This window comes from Bombus terrestris, chromosome 18 (assembly GCF_910591885.1).
Source record: "Bombus terrestris chromosome 18, iyBomTerr1.2, whole genome shotgun sequence".
NCBI classification, from domain to species: Eukaryota; Metazoa; Arthropoda; class Insecta; order Hymenoptera; family Apidae; genus Bombus; species Bombus terrestris.
The window spans coordinates 4,938,024-4,957,658 of NC_063286.1; the positions used below are offsets into that span (position 1 = coordinate 4,938,024).

At 35.3% G+C, this 19,635-nt stretch overlaps 1 protein-coding gene across 1 annotated transcript in view; it reads left to right on the forward strand.

The window, feature by feature from the left end:
• LOC105666782 overlaps nucleotides 1-19,635 on the forward strand; it is a 360,020-nt gene that overhangs the window by 270,429 nt on the left and 69,956 nt on the right. The window contains exons 23-24 of the mRNA XM_048414120.1: nucleotides 1,732-6,828; nucleotides 8,603-8,662. Of these exons, the coding sequence (XP_048270077.1) occupies nucleotides 1,732-6,828; nucleotides 8,603-8,662 (5,157 nt within the window). The remainder of the gene's footprint in view (nucleotides 1-1,731; nucleotides 6,829-8,602; nucleotides 8,663-19,635) is intronic.

The window sequence follows — 19,635 nt, forward strand, 5'->3', positions numbered from 1 at the left end:
AGCTGCTAGGAATTATCCTTTAACACGTCAAATATATTGATAATTAATAAGGAATAATACAGACCAGACCGTTATACAGGGTGGTTGGTAATTGGTGGTACAAGCGAAAAGAGGGCGATTCTACGCGAAAAAAGAAGTCGAAAATATAGAATAAAAATTTTTTGTTTGAGGCTTTGTTCTCTAGAAAATTGACTTTGAATTTTCGCTCGGTACGCGTGCACTTATCACGTCTCGTTATAACGGATCTCACTGTAGATCGTTGTCTCGATTGACGTTATGTTGATAAACACTTCCAATGCGTTAGAAAGTGTTCATAGAAATTTAATTAGAAGAGCAGAAGTATGTGTTCGGCAGAATGGGCAACATTTTCAGCAATTTTTGTAATAATAAACATTATGATTACTTCATATTATTTAATTATGTATTCCTAATTTTCCGTTACGGCAAAAACAAACTTAAACTGCGATAATATCCATCGAGACAACGATCTACAGTGAGATCCGTTATAACGAGACGTGATAAAGTGCACGCGTACCGAGCGAAAATTCAAAGTCGATTTTCTCGAAAACAAAGCTTCAAACGAAAAATTTTTACTCTATATTTTCGACTTCTTTTTTCGCGTAGAATCACCCCCTTTCCGCTTGTACCACCAGTTACCAACCACCCTGTGTATTTAAATACGTATATGTTATGTAAGTTGTATCTGACTGCAAGGTTTAAATATATTCGAAATAAAATCACTTTTATATTGTATATAATTAATAAAACTTCTAAATGTTTAATTAATAAAACGTCTTTCCCTAAGGGAACGTTTGAGCTGTCACCATGGTTCCTTTGAGACTTCTGTTCCTGATTGCAAGTACTACGCGATGAAATTAAAAAATTTTATTTTGATATTTCAGGTCTATTTTGTGGCTACTTGTTCTTAACAGATTTCCACTGATTCGATGCTGTAAAATCATCTGCTAAAGCCATAACATAGAATTCTTTTATCCCGTGTACGTTTCCAGATTTGTTGCAGGCTGATGACATTTGGAAATATTTTCTATAGTATATTTATAAAAGATTTCTACAAGCATTCAAATACTTTCATAAGCCACTATATGAGCGTGTAAATTTTATTTTGCTCGTAAAAGTAGTTGAGTTACATACGAGGATATTTGTAGGCCGCTTATCATTCGCCTATTAAATTATTTTAATGTAAGCTGCATAACCGCATTTCAATGTAACCAGCTGATGCAATTTCAATCTAATAGGAGCTCGCGATTATTTGATTTTCACCTGCTGATTTTCGAATAATACGTCAAGTGATAAAGTACGGAGCATGATTCATAACTATAATTTCAGCTGTGCCAAACAAAAGTTTTCAGCTTAAACGCATACTTTTCTCACGATATTCTTCTTATAAGTAGTTCTTTAGGTTATTCACCGCACCGCCTCTTCTCGGTATCTATCGATATTGGTTTGCGATTTAATTTTCTCCGCAATACGATGCACGAGCAGTACCATCACCTGAGAAGACTTTTCTGATGTTCACACTGCGCCGGATTAATATCTAATAAAACAAACTAAAAGAAAAAAAAAATATGAAACTAAATAGAACAAACGCAACATCACCAGCTTTAAAGAGACTCTTTTCTTCAAAATTTTTGGTGAGAGGGTTCCACGAGCGGCACACAATTTGCGAAACGAACACGCGACCAAAGCAAACAATCAACACTTTGTCCACAGACGACACGGGCATCGAGTATTTTCTGATCTCGCCCACTTTGACACGGATCCGTGTTCACCGAAAAAGTGTCTCTGCTACCACACCTGCTTCATCGTCGACCACTTTCTCGCGACACGAAACATTATCCTCCAGTGAGAGTGGAATGAGCAAGAAAATGGACGTTCGATCAACTATCGCAAAATCAAAGTGTCTCAGAGACGACAGTTTCACCAATCCACAACTAGGTAGTAGAACACTCTCAAACGCGGTCACGGCACCTCCTTCTCCGCCTCGAAGACAATCTTCTAGAAACAGCAAAACATTGAAACTGTATGCATCGACTGCATCGAAACTGAAGCATCAAACCATGGATAACACGCAATCTTTTAAGTCGAGACACAAGCAATGTTTTGCAGAAGACGGGTCCAAGGTTAAGTCATTGAAAGAACGGTTTTGCAGCGATCTGGACAGGTTCAAGCAGAGTCGAAAGAGTCTTTCAACTTCCACTTTATTTCGAACGTCCTCTAACAGCTCGATCTCTCCTCGGTCTAAAGTTTCTACTTCGGTGTCCATTCCACTGAACAAAAAGAACTCGGACTCGTGGTTGTCGCAAAGTTTACTCGACACAGCTGCGGTGGAAAGTTTCACGGCTGACAAAAGTCGAACTCGCGTTTGCGCGGATACTTCTTCATGGAAAACTGGTTGCGGATATTCGGCGAAACCTGACTTGAAACGTGGGCTTGAACATAAACCATCCTCTTCTTCGAAGATGACCTCGAGATATCTAGTTCCTTCGCCAACAAAGTCAAAGAAGTTGCGTTCCATGAATGAAATCGGTAATTCTATATCTTACCTTAAGAAAACTAACGTTAGAGGGAGGTTAACAAGAAAAGAGCAGGAAGAATCTTCTAAAAGACTCGCCAGGTCACCGGTCGATTTATCTTCTATAGAAGATAGGAAGCATTTGCAGAAATATAGAGACAAAGGTAGCAAAGATGTCCGCACGACAGTGCTGCCATCAGGAGCTGTTGTCAAAAGTTCCACGACGATGTATTCTGCAGCTTTAAATAATGCAAAGCAGAGGAGTCCGCAAGACAAATCTTTGAAGGTAATAGTTACTGTGTCTCCTAAAGGACAGGAAATGTTAAGAAACCCGGCAGACTCAACTTCAACAGCAAGATCAACGTTTGCTTTAAAGTCTTCTTCAGCCACATCTTCTCCATCAGTTGTTAGATCGGTACTAGCAGACACCAGGAAACCGAGGACAATAGTCAGACAGCATGATAAAATAGGTCCCAGCAGGAAGTTCACATCCTCTTCTGATGCAATCAGCGAATCATATACAAAGAAGAGACTAAGACCTCATACCATCGTCAAGTTCCCTACACAAAAGCCAGAGACCATAAAAATGAATCCTGACTCGACTAAGAAGAAACTTGAAGCAAAGAAGTCGAAGAAAGACAAGAACGAGGTTACTGCGAGAACGAGAAAGGTAACAACTGGACAAAAGTCAGATTCCAAAAATGAGAGTATTAATAAGACTAATGTTGAAAACGAGGAGCCTAATATTAAACAGAATCCGTCATCAACGCTGAGTAAACAATCACCTGTGTTAGCTGTAGAAAAGATTAAGAGACATCACGAAGTAGCATGTTCTGATGCATTTTTCCAGAATCTCTTTTTAAAATCAGTTTCTTCGGCTGTTTCAAGTGAGAATGTCTCTTTTAAGAGATACAGCGTTAGCGAACGAGCGAGGATATACCAAGAAAACATCAGAGAGGGTAGCAAATCAGAACCTTCGCTAAAAGCATTGAGCATTTACTTAGCTCACAAGCGTCCAGTGTCAGATTCAAAATTCAAAAACTGGGAACGTGAGAGTATCTCTTCTAGGAGCTCAAGCCCATACGGTGTCAGCTGGCCTGGACGATCTGTATTTCATAAAGTGAGCAAGTTCGACAGTCTTCTAGGTATCGAAGACTTTGGATCATCGACTATTTTACGTAATCGAAGCCCAGACTCGGCGAAGGAGCGTTTGAAGGAAAGAAGTTCAAGTGAGCCGCCTCTGAAGACTCTGCCAGAACGTTCAGGCTCGAAACACTCATCTTCGCGAACTTCTTCGCCATCTCCAATTAGATCACCAGCCTGTAGACGGATTCGTACATTGAAGCAAGAAAAATCAGAAATTCCTAATACGATTATCGCAACAAAGATCACAACCAAAAGTGCTGGGGGAACTGAAGAGCTGCAAGAAATCCGATCTAAGTTTGGCTCTAATTTATCATTGAGTAGAAGCACGAATTCTCTGTACACGTCACCAATTGGTCATGAAGAGTATCATCAGTATGTACTGGAAAGGTTACACGACAGAAGGAGATCGAAAAGGTACAAGGAACTGCACGATTTCTATTCGAGCCTCGAAAGATTGGGCGAATTGGAGAGGACCTTTTCCACCAACGACTTACGACCAAGGATGAAAAACGAAGAAATTATAGATTATGATAGATGGAAGAAAGTAAGATCGCAGGAGAGAGCTGAAGTCGAGTTCAGTGCTCTGTATGGAAAGCTGAAGGCTGTTCAGAGGAACAAAGACTTGTTGTTCAGCACCAAAGATATCAGTAAGTTTAAATGGCACGGTGACTGCAGCTTAAGGTGCAAAGAACGGTCCGTTGAAAATATTATTCAACATTTCAACAAGCTTCAGTCTGAAGAGAGTGACCTAGAATGTTCTAGAAGAAAAGAAATCTCGTCGAGAAAAGATACGTATAAACCGCTTTGGCGAGGCACTTCTGTACTAAACGTTGCGAGCACAATGCAGAAGAAAGCGAGTAGCTCTCATAACGAGAAATCCTTGGATCATGCAGATCATCCATTCTTACAAAGAAATCTTGGTGGGAGTAAAAAATTTTGGAGCAGTTTGTCCATCGAACAAGTAGCTACTTTGAAGAAACAGCTAAACGAAATTTACGGTAGCGATAATTTGCAAAGGTTGGCACCTTCGACATCTTCAAAAATGAATCCTGAAATCACAGAACAGCGACAAGAGAAGATAGGAGAAACTGATAAACAGGATTCTTTGTCGAAGTATGAAATTGTCGTTCCACCTCAAGTCGAATCGCCCGATGTTCGAGATGATGGCAAAGGTCTTCATGTACGATGTCACTCTATGATCGCATCGGATATATCTCCAAGGGATCAGAAATCGTCCACGGATCGTCCAGACTTGAAATTGAAGAGAAGTGATTCTATTAGTCAAGGGAAAAGTACAGAAAAATTTGAATCTGATAAAACTCTATTCGCAATCCCTCCATCTATGAGTGAGTTAGAGAAAAAGAGGCTGTCTGTGACACTTGGAAAAGAAGTGTTGTCAGTTCTGTCACTTCCATTCGCTCCCCGTGAAACTCGAGGCAGCATAGCAGCTGCATTAGCGGCCAAGAAGATGCCAAAAGCGACTCGTTCTGCGGCTACACCTAGCGTAACCAGCACATCACCTAGAAGCTGCTATTCTCTGGAGCCGTCGAGTGTTGAAGATTCATCGAGAACAGACGTGGGGATCAAAGAAAGCGACTTCCTACTGGTCCTAACCCCAGACAGCAAGAGTCCATCTGATAGACAGCGAGTAGAAAACGTTTTGGAAGAATGGTCCAGAAAACCTCCTCTTCTAACGATTGCTATACCTCATACGACTACTCAGGCCAAAATTTCAGGCCAAAATTCTGGCAGTGAAAGAGACAGTATGACTGAAAGCTCTGAAACATCTGTAAGAACGGTTATTCAACGAAATGTAGAGTGTCAAGATGTTCCAAAGAAGATCGAATTCTTCGAGAACGTTGATAAAATAGAAACTGATCAAGATCGTAGAAAAGCGGAGCAAACGAGATCAAAATCAAAATTGAGATCAGGGAGATTGTCTTCTTCTCAAAGTTTTGCAGATTTGAAAGAATTATTCGGTGAGACGGAGTCGGCAAAATATAGCGCCTTGTCTTCGTCAAGGTGCAGAACACGTTCTATTTCCCCAAAAACATTTGTTACTAAAGAAAAAGAAGGCAGCCCTGATAGGGAAGTGGACACGCGACCCTCGTTCCGCTCCTGTTCATGCGACCGTGAACATGATAGGCCTCAGAGCATTAGTCCGTGTCGTGCAACCATGCGATCGAATTCATCCTGCAGTCTCGAGAGCATCTGGTTGCGTAGTTGCTCGCCAGACCCGGGAAAATATTGGCGCGCCTATTTAAAGCTAGTAAAGAATGGTACGGTGAGACGTTTGAAGGCCAGATTTGAGAGTGCCGAAGATCTTCGTGGAAATACAGTGAGGACGGTTCCAGTACCAAAAAGATTTCAGAGCGATCCTGAACTGGCCAGATGTCTTCTGAGGAAGGTGGACGAAGGTAAAGTGAAGCCTCATGAGTTTGCGGACGTAGCCTGGTTACGTCGAAGGTACGAGCCTCGCAGAGGAAGAGCTCGCCGCAGAGGCGAGTCTCCGCCGATTCCACGTGTTCCTTTGAGACGAGAGGACCTGTCTATGCCTCACATCGATGTCATCAGTAAGACAGCTGAATTGAAGGATTCAGCTGCAATTTCCACTGTGACTAATGCTAGGAAGGCAGAGACTGACGAGCTGCAGGCGAGAAAGTCTGTTGGACGTATGAGAAAAAAGTTCGAAGAGTTTGCCACTCAAAAAACTTCGATCCTGGGCGAGATGTTCACCTCGTCGCCGAATATGCACGAGCTGAGAGATATCGCCCCTTATCTAGCTGGTCAATGGATAGCACATAGGTATCCCAGTCGACGAGATAACATGCGCTCGTTGTCCTCGCCACCCAACCTCGCTGCCAGATATGTTCCCTCGAAAAGTAGGACGAATTCCGCTTCCACAAAGACACAGATCAATGATAGAGGTAAAGTGGTGAACCAAGTACGCACCTTATCAAAAGGTCCATCGTCAATTTTGAAACAATCAGATGGTTTTACCAGTCAACCGTTTGATCCTGCTAAACACAGGCCAAGGTTTAGGTATCAACCGCCTCCTCCGCCTCTATCGCCGACCGTTCCACAAAAAGCCACTTCTTGGTGGTCACCAATTCCCATCTACACTGCTCGACCAACTGTCACTTTCGAAGGTCTGAATATTCATAACTGCTAAAATTATTCCCAGTTTCGTATTTATATATTTGGGCCTATAATCGTGTGTTTTAGGCTTAATCGAAAATATTTCTCTTGTTAGCTAAATTATCTTTCATGCGAAATTCCCCATTTTATTTATTTTATGATAGAAATGGTAAAACAATTATTTCCTTTGGGAGGAAGCAACATATTTGTTGGATTTTAAAGTACTTTCTTTTTTATCATCATTCAAGTTCTTAGAACTTTTTTTAATACGCTTTAGTTGCAAATATAAATAATTGAATGTATAATATAAAGTTTGAAATAATTTAAATGAACAAATATTCAGAAATTTTTCTTTTATTGTAATAAACATTTCAAAAAGAATAATTTATTTTGTCGTTCACCAAATAATCAATTAGGAGAAGTAATTGATACTTAGATAGTAATATTTTCTCGCTAAATACTTTTTATTCCTAATTTTTAATTTTCAATTATTAATTTTAATAGTTTCTATCCAATCTTTTAAATTGCTACGAATAATTTTAAGAAGGATGTAACTTGTATCGTTCAAAATATTGTTTAGATAATTTAAAATTTCATAACATAACTTCCACAGGTTTGTAGTTAAAAATGCAAATCTAGTACATCACATAGAAACACGATAAAAAAATATCAAATTCCCAAAACGTCTTCCTCTCGTTCGCAGATTGTAATAATTTAAGGAAAAAATACGCGTAGAATCTAACAGAATTAAATTAATTAATCTAAAGGAATATATTAATAACGAAAAAAAATTAAAAATTAAAGAATTAACCGACGCCAGATGTGCGGATCGACCCGAATATCGGGTCTTGAATTTAGGGATGGGCCAGCCAAGAGAAGTTCAGGTGGGATCTCAATATATCTCAGTATACTCGAAAGTTTAGAATCCCGAGGTTCGACTCGGGAACGAGCAGGAAGGGGCAATGTAACTTTGCATCAACTCGGCGAAAGTTGGACGGAATCGGTTGTTGAGCCTGATAGATTCAGCTATGTATGTATTAAAAGGAGATGGAATAAACAGTATATCTATATGAATAAATATTATATTTAAAATTTTGAAGGATTATTGTCACTTTAAAAATACTTTAATAACTTTACATAAAGAATAAAGCATAAAGCTAGAGTAGAAAAATATTTAATAAAAAATTTAATACAAATTTTATTACAAAAGTAAGCTAAAAAAACAAAAAGAAAAACTAAAACTGTCCGCTAGAAACTCCATACAAAAAGTCAAACGTTTTATAGCCTTAGCATGCAGAATATTTCTTCCCATCTCTTCTTATCGGGTTCACGAACCGATCGCGTCCGATTTTGGCCGAGCCAATTCGCAGCTATGGTGTTCATTCATGTTTATATCCGAGTCGAGTTTTCGAGTCCCGAAACATTCGAGAACCTAAACAGTACGGGTACACTCTGCAGATACCGATATCCCGCTCGAACTTTTCTCGATCGGTCTTGATCCTGTAATAGACGCGTACCTCGACGCAAGTGTCAAATGCTGAATATTAATAGAACTATTTTGAAAATATGATCTGAATGTTGAAATGTGTTTCCTGTTAAATACTTCGTTGGAGACGTGATTTGTTCTGGGATACCAATATCGATTAATGCCGAGCAAGAGTGCAATCCATTAACCCAAGTCAGCATTCAATGTTCACAGTGAACTCACAATGCTGAGTGATAATTGTTTCATGGTAATCGTAGTGCAGCTAATTATTACTTTCCTTTTTTTCGGCTCATCCATAGAATACTCGAACGCACCTCCACCGCCGTCAAATTCTCAGCACTACAGAGACGCCTGCCAAGGTAATGCTACATGCTAATCATTTTCTTCTTTTTCTATCTATATCCATTTTTTTTTATTTGCGATCTGTTAGATTCACATTTCATCTACACTACCGCGCATAAATATTTGGATACCTGGTGCAAATAAGAAAATCGATATTTCTGCTATATTTTCAAAATTATCACCGATGAACGTTTCTTTAGCGTTAACTGTTTATCTCTTGTCATAACTGTGAGATCAAATGTTCTATCTTTAAACTGAAAAAAAGAATATAACTGCATCGCTGAAATTACACATTTACCTCTATTAAGCAGCTCACTCTGCACAACATCTCTATGAACTTTTGAAACACTTTAATCAGTTTAAAATTTCAAAACCGAACAAACACATATGAAGTATGTCAACTGAGGTGTCTCTGGACGCTCAATTTTTATTCATCATCAATTATTTATTAATACCAACCAATATCATTAATATCAAAATTTTGCGAATATCTGCAAGCGACTTACGAATGTATGCAAATACTTGTAGAAACTTTTATAAATGTATTATACGTCTGATGAGGAACATTTTGATGTTTCATTAGCGCTGCGAGACATGACTGTCATTGTTGCATGGGTAAATTGAAACAAGTTCGAAAATGTACATGGAAGTTATAAAATATTTTGTTCAAGTATACATTTCGCAAAGATCATAAAACCATGAGCAGTTGGTGCAACATAATTTACACAAATAAAAGGATCATAAAACTATCTAAACGGTCAATTATTTATCAAGTTTTTTACATTTTTACATTTTTAACAGCTATTATACATACATACTTTGTCACTTCTATATATAGTATCAGATTGATTTCAAATTTGATCAATATAATCATGATAGTCGTGTCTCATTACAATACTAATGAAATTTCAAAATATTTTATATAAGACGCAGAATGTATAGTATGTCCGATTTACCTTGAAATGCTCGAATAACCCAAACAATATGAATGGTACGAAAAAATGTCTTGAAAAAGCATTTCTCTTGTCTATTGATCTTTTGACGACTTTAAAACGTACTATGGAGATCATTAAAATTTTTAAATAGGAACCTGTCTTTTTTATTATTCAAGTATTTCTTTCATATTATTCGTTATCGAGATATGTGTAATATGGCAGTTTTCGCGCCATTCATATTTTTCGATATATTTGAGCGTTTCGAGATAAAATGGACGTGGCAGTACACATATGTAAAAGTTTTCCATGGCAAGTTTTCAAATACTTTCGTGAGAGCCACTATATTAACTATGTACAGCAGTTTGAGGTGAGATTAGAGGCCAAAATTAGATTAGAATTTCATTTGAAATATATTTTATATATTTACAATAATTTAGAAGTGTACAAATTATTCCAAATGTATATGCTCCGTAGTGTACCTGTCATTTTTCTTTTTTTCACGTGATTATTCGCGTAAAGAATGTTTATCTTTTGAACAATGATTTTACAGGACATTTTACGAAAGCAAATTTTTAAATAATCAATCGCTTCTCCTTTTTTTTATTCACGCGAAGCTGCTCGAATTATTTTCGTGGCATACCGCTGTTCGAACGAAACAGGGCATGAAATTTGCTCATTGTGCATGACATGAAACGCAATCGTTCACATTAGGGGAAGTATGCGATTGTTTCGCAACGAATCGAGTACGGATTCGATTACGGAAAACGTGAAGCGTTGTGTAGCATAAAAACATTCGCAAATGGTAAATTATACGTGCATGATTGTTGACAATTTAATAATAGACAGTAATGTGCGAAAGTCGTAGGTCATCTACGATAGTGACATTTTATAATGTTTTATGTAAATACGTATGTACATAATTTATTATGTTTTTAAGAAATATTTTCAATTGGTGTTATGTAGAAACAAGTCTTCCAAAGTCTTTTACGGCGCTGTATGTTTGTAGTTTCTCGTGGTTCATAAACGTTTTAGAAATATTTCGATGAGCATATTTGTGAATAAAATACTATAGAACATATATGAAACGATTTCGAATCAGCAATGAGAAGACAGGAAATCAGATATGGAAATAAATTAGTTAAAATACTAAAAACAAAATGGTATGTAATATGAAATGAGCTTATTGAAAAATTGTTTGAGAGAATTTTTAGAATAGCATTTGTTATCTCATAATTAATTATTTTGGATTATACAATACCTTTTTCGCAAATTACAAATAATTGTTGAAATAAACACTTTTTAAGAATTAACAAAAGATTTAAAACATTGTAAATGAGGTATAACGATAAGAAAGTTAGGATACAAAGATTTGGCTCTAGCATTTCCATTAACATTATATATATTATTGTTGAGAATTTTGGATCTTAATTGCCGAAATAATAGTATAGGAATACTAAATTTACACTTGGAATTTATATTAAAATAGGTATATATTCACTTGATAAATGATTTCAAAGATATTTATCGATACACACTTGCACGCGTCTCACCTTCTTCCATACCAGTGTCACGTAAAATAACAAAAAATAAAACAAGAAATTTAAGATGAAAAATAAAAAAAAAAGAAACCTTATTTTTTCTAACACTTGATTTACAATTTACTTTCGAACTCTAGGCGTGACTTTTCAAGACTGACTCTCACCACTCGACTTCCGATCGGATTCGGTTATTTTTCTTTTGTCACCCCTCAATATCCCCACTATCCTCAAGTTTGTTGGGCGTCCGCTACTGTTGCCACGCACGCCTTCTTCTCGAACGTTCGGCGGCACCACCGTTGGGATATTGATGGTTCATTAGGCACTTCGTTTCGGCGATATATATTGTTGCCGAGTGCCGCCACATCTTTATCTCCAGTTTTGAACTGAGCCGATCATAATACCAGACTGTTAACTGTACAATTTACCTTCCTTTGTTTTCGAGACGCCGCGACACACATACTTCCATACACTCATATTTACATACATGTATACTACTATGCAGACAATCTAGCCTAACACATAAAATTATACATATCTCAATAATTATATATGTAGTATCAAAAAAGAGGGGGGTGTACGTTTTGTTACGCTGCTAGGCTTTAGTATGGGTCGCGTTTCTGGCCGTCGCTCGCGGCCCTATAATGTCGCAGGCGGATCACCTTATCTGCCCGACGAGGGATATACAATGTATCGACGAGCGCATAGTTGTCGCCAAGCAGTGATTTCCAGAAACGTCGATTTCGGTCCGTTGTTTCAATCCACAAAGAAGGCGGCATACGTGATGATAGGCGCGAACGGTGGCGTGATCCGAGCGTAGTGGGGGTCGTCTCCCCGAGAAGACCAAGAAATGATGTAAGGTCAAGTCAGTCCTTTTTGAAGATTCTAAGAGCACACGTCGAGAGGTCGGGTGTCTAAAGCCGCTAAGCCGAACGAACACGTTGACATTGTTTATCAGTGAATAATCTGCCACGCTTTATCATTATATTCATCGTTATTAAATACACAAACTATATCAACCCGTTAACAAATAAAACATCCTTACTTGTGCTTGCTCTAGACCTATTTAAGATACTACATATATAATACATGAAAAAAATTCAAGTTATACATAAATACATATCTAGACCCCAGAATCAAAATGTACTGAGTTACAATTTTCTAATTTTAGGGGAGAACAAATCGAAGTTATGTAACCTTTGTAACAAAATATGGATTTAATATCATCTTTACACTATTATATTTAAAGTAGACGACCTAGAACGGAAAAATTTTTATCACCGTAAAGAGTGAAAAATTTGGTGTAGGAAACGCAACAAATTTTATTTAAAAAAAAATGGGCTTAATATAACGTTGTTTTGGGACTCAGATATTAGTTTATTGACGATATGACATTGGTAGCAAGGAAACTTATCTGAAGGAGTGTGTGTGTATGTGTGTGTGAAGATATACTTTTACTTGGATTTACAAAATTACAGAAACTGATCGTAACAAAAAGACACTTCGTTGCGTTTCATCAGTTTTGAATTAGAAATTTTTTCAATTAATAATGAACTACATGTATCATCTTGTGAAACTTGTGCAACTTTGTAATTATTAAAATTTTCAACGTGTCTAAAATACGCTAAAATTCAATAGAATTTTTATGCTCTATGTTACGTCCTATTTAGTTACCGACGAGAAGGTAGCGTTGATTGACGTTTAATGCAACTGGCAATAAGCTCCACTTTCGGCTAACCTGCTATGTGCGGGAATACTGACAAGGGAGAGGATTAAAGTTGTTCGAAAAGTAAATTAACAATATGTAATGATTTATTCAAATTTTACTCGATTTCGATATTGACAATTGACTGACATACTGACGGATATAAAATTCTTCGGTTGATAAATTGATGATTTTTTGGTTTTATTATTATTTAATTAATATATTATTAATATTTAAATTAACTAATTAATTAATTATTAATATTTAAATGATGATTCTTCGGTTGACAAAATGTTAACTAACTCTTCGATAGACAAAGTGATAACTAACTCTTGGTAATTATCACTGGTAACTCGACTGGTAACTGGTGGCTCATTGGTAACTCGAATGGTAATTATTCGGTTGACGAACGGTAATTAATTAATAATATTCGATAAACAATCGATAATAATTATTATTACTCGATAAACGAACGGTAATATTATTATTCGATAGACGAACGGTAATTATTGTTACTGACTTCTTTGAGTAGCTTCATTTATTTTATCTATCGGAGATGAAAAAGCGTCGGGGTGTTTCTTTTGAAAATGTTTGGGAAGATCCGCAACGTTTGTTCAACTGCCGACTTTGTTTACAATTTAAATTGTCTTAATATCGTTATAAAAACATAACTAGGTATATATAAGAACATGGTTAGATAAGTTTTCGCAAAATATTGCTTTTAGTGGCTTTAACTGTCATTCACTTCAAATACTGTAAACACGGTTTCAAATAATTACGTTTCAAATAATTACGGTTTCAAATAAAACGTTTTAAATTACCTTGATTTGAAGGAAATTACCAATTTTACTTTCACGCTACGGATCACGCGGGGCGATATAAGATTGAAAATTTTTAAATATATCTATGTCGGTTTAAAATAAAGATAGGGCTTTTCAAACGCGTGTAAATAATATTATTAAAATTTTGAAGGATGCTATATATACAAGATAAAAAACATTTCAATTCAGATAATGTAAACAAATGTTGAATACTGAATGTTAATACAGTATTACATGTTAATATTCTAGTACTCTCATAACAAATTACAGGGGTCAGACAAAATAATGAGAACATCACTCTTATATGTCATAATACATATTACACACGTGTGACATATAAGAGGTCTTTCCATTATTTTGTCCAATCTCTGTACGTATATGTATTTTGTTTGTTGTTCTTATAAAATGTTTCTAAAATATAAAGATGATTTTTCAACATATATTTTCCAATTAATCAACACGAGTGTTGTTATAACTTATTAAGGTATTAAATTAAATTAAAATATGAAAAAGAAGAACAAATTTTCATGGTTAATATCACTTTCAAATTTTAATTTTTCCTTGTTTATTTTTGTATTTGTGACACTAAGTCTTTTACAATGTAATGTAAAATTTTATATATAACACGTTACACTATAAAACGTAAAAGTCACAATAATTATTAATATTTAAATTATTTTAATACAAACATAATTCAAGAATTATGAGGTATGAAATAGCATTTTGAAATTCTTCAATAAAATAATTATTCATACTAATGAATAACTATACATACATACAAAATTACTTCAAAGGTTATTCTATAAAACTAGATATTTATTTATTAGATACTTTAAATGAGATATAGTTTATATAGCATATATGGTATGCTCGCACAGAGTTTGGATAATATATGTATTATCATGATACATAATTTCGCACTTATAGTAGGAACTTATATAGTTAACATAAAAAACTTTGCAATGCATTATTACTTATTTAAATTCAATTAGATTCTTACAGAACGTTACAACACAAATTATAAATAAATCTCAGACCTTCGATATCAGAATCACATAATAAAGAATTAATAGAAAGTGGAAGGACAGACCTTGCGTCTAAGAAGCATTCTTAGTAATAGTCTATGTTTATATTTGTTGTCTGGTTATTGCCAGATGATATGATTCAAAACTTAAGATTCTGCATCATAATGGCGCGTCTAAATTATAGTGACTAGAGTGACATTTGTTGACAAATTAACAAAATCTCCATGAACTTAATAAACTTCTGATTATTATTGCTACAAACGTAGCATATTTATTTTTAATCTTAATAAGTTGGATATTGGTGCTACGACAACTAGTTGTTTTCTGTATTGATTTAATTACACTTAAGGAGTCAGTGACGTTAAGAAAATTCGTCCTATCACATAATTTGGTAATATCTGAAGCTCGATGAATGGTACTACACTCTGTTGTAAAAATTGATACTTTTACATCTAAGCAAATGAGACATTCAACTGTGAACAACAATTTTTGTTCTCTATTTTACTACCGTTTATATAAATTGCAACAATATTCGAAAAATTAAAATTAATGAAACATGTTAGTAGAGGATTAAGAAATTAACATTGCAAAGTAGAATATTAATTAAATGATATTGTAGTCGAAAGTAAAAATATGATGTTTTTCGTTAAACACTGAATCGTGTCGTGGCTCTACTATATTGAGAAAGTTTTCGTTTCAAGGACTTTCTCGCGCTTTGGCTTTCTAGTAAACCAATGAGATATATTACATTCTTCTTAAACAAAATTTTGTTTGAAAGTAAGTTTTCTAGAGAATTACGTTTGAAGAGCTATTTTTGACAAGGAAAATTAGTTTTATCATGAAAAGAGACGAGATTCGCGACACTTAACAAGATATTAGTAGGCGTGCTTATGCTACATTCTATTATCAATCCTATTGCAGAAAATTAAATATGATACGACTTTAGCATTATTTGTTTGCAGTATACAACGCGATTATATTCCATAATAGGCCTTATAACATCCTTAAGAGCTTAAGGATTAACATCAAAGTTTTAGGTGTGGCTTCCATGAGAATACCAGAAAGAAATTTCATAATATTATTTAGAAGCTGAAGTATTTCTTCCGCATAAAATCTTCATGTTTAAAACTGATACTCTTGAACTTAACAGGTTTATTTGATTTGATAATGAGAGATTTTCAATTCTAGCAATTACTAGGATTTCAGTAACCTTTAAATGATGTTGTCAAGGACAACATTCTGAAAAACTTTTTCCTATACATATAAACTTTAGTTTTGACATTATATAGCAATTTATGTTTAATACTACAAATATGTATTATTTAACTATTTATTTTGCAAATTTTTGATCTGTAAACAATTTTTCAATGACGGTGGGTATATCTGTTACATTTTTGAGTAATTGAAGATTAGAAAAAAGTGTAGCATTCCATATATCAATAGATTCATTGAAAATTGTTCCACGCTGACATTAGCTGCCACCTATGGCAACCGGATATTACTCTGGGCAACCCTACAAGACAGCGATTGTGCAGAGAGCAGCGAGCGCCAAGCGACGATGGCGGTAAAACACGTGACAATAAAGCGAGAAAAAATAAACCAAAGTGATATATTTACACGAAATAAGTTAGTATTTTAACAAGTCTCCAAGTAGATAGTAACGATGAATACGAAGGATTATTTTGATATCGAATCTTTGACAACTGAGGCGCAGCGTTAGCCGATTTTATGATAAGATAAGATAAGATAAAACAATCATAAAGATTATAGAAATATATCTATGATAAAATATGGAAAAAAGCATGAAATAGCGGCATGATTTTGCCGCTCGTTTGTATGTTCATACGCCGCTCAATGTCGCGACAAATGCCAACTTGCTGCCTGACACTCCCTTCGCCCCTCTCTGATACAATCACGGTTTAATCGTTTGACTTTCCTTTTTATTTATTTAATACTAAGGGAAGTTATCTTTTTCATCTGTGAGCTATGCTTGCGTTGGGTTATATAAAAATGTAGTGCTTGAAATGTAACTATAACCTGCATTTAATTGAAGTGTTTTCTGAGTATCTTGAAAACAATGGCGTAGAGCGGCGGCCATATGTACAGGAAAAAGTTGTTCAGGAAGTTTATCTCGATAACATATTGTAAGGTCATTGAAATTGACGAGTTTTTTTCCTATTCCCAGTAATTACTTTAATTTCAATTTTACCAGGTAGTGGTTTATTATTATTTTGTGAGGCGCTAGATCGAGCCCGATACACCTGAGATTAGATTTGGCAATCTTAATCAAATTTTCGAGCAACTTTTGTTTCTTACTTTCGTTAATAGAAGTGGTGCTGCAGTAAACAGCAATGCCATCTGCAAATTCTAAAATCTGAACGTTCCTAGGAATGTTTTTCATAATTTTGATATAAAAATCATATAATAAAGGACTTAGTACTCCGCCTATGGTAGACCTTTCCATATCAGTCTTACGATAGTCCTTTAAGGACTATCAATTTTAGTCAAAATATTTCTTACAAATATTAGACGTTTAATGAATTTTATAATATTATAAAATATAACAGAGCAGCCTTTCTTGATTAATTTTTGAGTAAGCAGAGTGCAATTAATATTGTCAAAAATAGATTGGACACCTAAAAATGCACCTTGCATATCCCCACCTTGTTTTATTGCAATTTCTAAAGAAGAAAGCAACCAAATTATCAGAACAAAGTCCTACCTTTCCGAAAACCTGTTCCAGATTTAGGTAACATAATTTGATTTTCTAACTACATTGCTCTATTACATTGACACTATATATATAGTATATACTATTATGTATACACTATATATATATAACAACTCATGGAAATTGTGTGATAACAAAAAACAAAACTTATGTGAGGGGGTAACGTGGAGTAAATTTTGAAAATAAATTATTTCTTCAAATTTCTCATATGCACGATAGAGACCATAAAAAACACTACAACTTTTGATGTAACTATCTCTCTCTATATCTTATATAATTTCTTAAATATGTACGATAATATGAAGAGTCAATTTTTTCGGGAGAATGTTTTCATCCCTAAGACCTTCTTTCAGCAGGAAAAAAAATTGTTCCGTTATTACTACATTCGTACAAAGTTCCAAATTTCTTTTAATTTTCGAGTTGTCGAACTTCCCTTGTTAGTAAACTGTTGTATAGTATCTCACCAAGTAATCGGTTAAAGTTGTTGTTTGTTCAATCAACTGTTTTATCGTTGCAATGAACACTTGTAGAGAATTTCAGCAAAATTTGTTTATATTAGTCATCTCGGGTTTCCTTGTAAGTCTTTCAAATAAGTGGTCGAGTAGTCGGAACAGATGAATGCCAATGTTGATGTTTACATTTGAGTCTATAACTTTTTCCATGAGTTATTGGTTGGAAAGGTATATATACAAATCTTATCGTTCGAAACTCCAGAAGCAAATTTAATATCATTGGAGAAATTACTTTAATCACTGCTATCGTAGTATATTCCTTAATAGAGACACTATCGATTGTATCCATAACAATCACTTGTTCCTTGATAAATGGATAACACACCCCGTGACACCACTGAACATGATAAAGGTACATTTACTTTTACAGTTTTCGTTGGATTCGTTGATTCGTCTAATTGAATATTTTTGTAGTCAGCAGCATCCATGTTTTGGTGTTATTTGTTGTAGTTATGTGTTACTTGTAGTTGAGGATTTCGTCCGTTACTGTCCTAATGTAATTGATTCGTATTAGGCCAAACAACTATTTCACAAGTATTTACATATTAAACCACACAAACTGAAACGAGACGACATTCAGTTTACAAACACGTCCAACTCGCTCCGAATAGATATGTTTACTTTTATCGCCATGAATTTAAATATATGCTTTCGATTCACTTTTAAAAGATGTTCAATTTGTAGAACAGTTTCATTCTCTCTGGTTTCGATGATATTTGAATATATTGTGAAGCTCAATATGTTGAACAACTTTTTTCTATATATGTAACCGTCGGTCGACCTAAGTTTCTAAAATATTCGCAAAAGACTGCCGTGAATTATGGCTATAGCTGTGTGTCTGTGGCAGCACATCCAACACTGGTTGCCTTCTGTTTCAGTATCTTTTGTTTATAAACGAAGGTTAGGCGAGCTACCGACCTCGTGTCTGTTACAACTTACGACACAATTAAAGATATCAATGTATTGGGGTGTAGGTATGAGCTAGATCTTCCAATCCAGTCACCGCGGAGCGGCCAGCAACGCTTGTGTCACGTAAAAATGACAGGAAAATAATAATAAACAAATGTTGGGTTCTTGAACCAGAGTTCGAGATACCTTTATTCTATAATAAGATTACAAGTGTTTAGACCGTTACCGAAAGACTGAAGCCTCGTTCAACACCCAGTTCTTCTAGACGTTCGTTTATCTTATCTCTACGTGCCGAGTTCATTTCCTTTGTTTTGGGAGTCGGTGTCGTGTGCAAGGCGGTTCAGGTTTCCTGAGTCGGTTGGAGATGTTTGTTGATGTTACACTTGCGTGAAATATTCTGTTGTTATTTTCATATTCAGAGGTAGGATCACAATATTGCACGGATAAATCTATCACGCCGTTCTGAGCCGAGAAAACCTTTATTGCACGCGCTTACATGGACTAGGGAAAAAAGCAGAGGAGCATCTAAAAATATCGATCGAGTCTATTGATTGCATCTAGAACAATCTTCTAGTTACTGCTTTTTGTAACTAGTTAACTGAGAGGTCGCGTTTGTCAGTATCTCGCCTATATCAGTTTATTGTATTGACCATTTTAAAGAATTCCACGAGAAGTAATATGACTTAATTTCTTATTTCCTATTTTTTGTTAAATAAATAATTTTTTCTTTTTTCCTCTGTTATAAAGAATGTAAGATGCGACGTTTGCGAAGTAACATCGTCTGTCAATCGTTTTGAACAGTAAATTTTCTATAAAC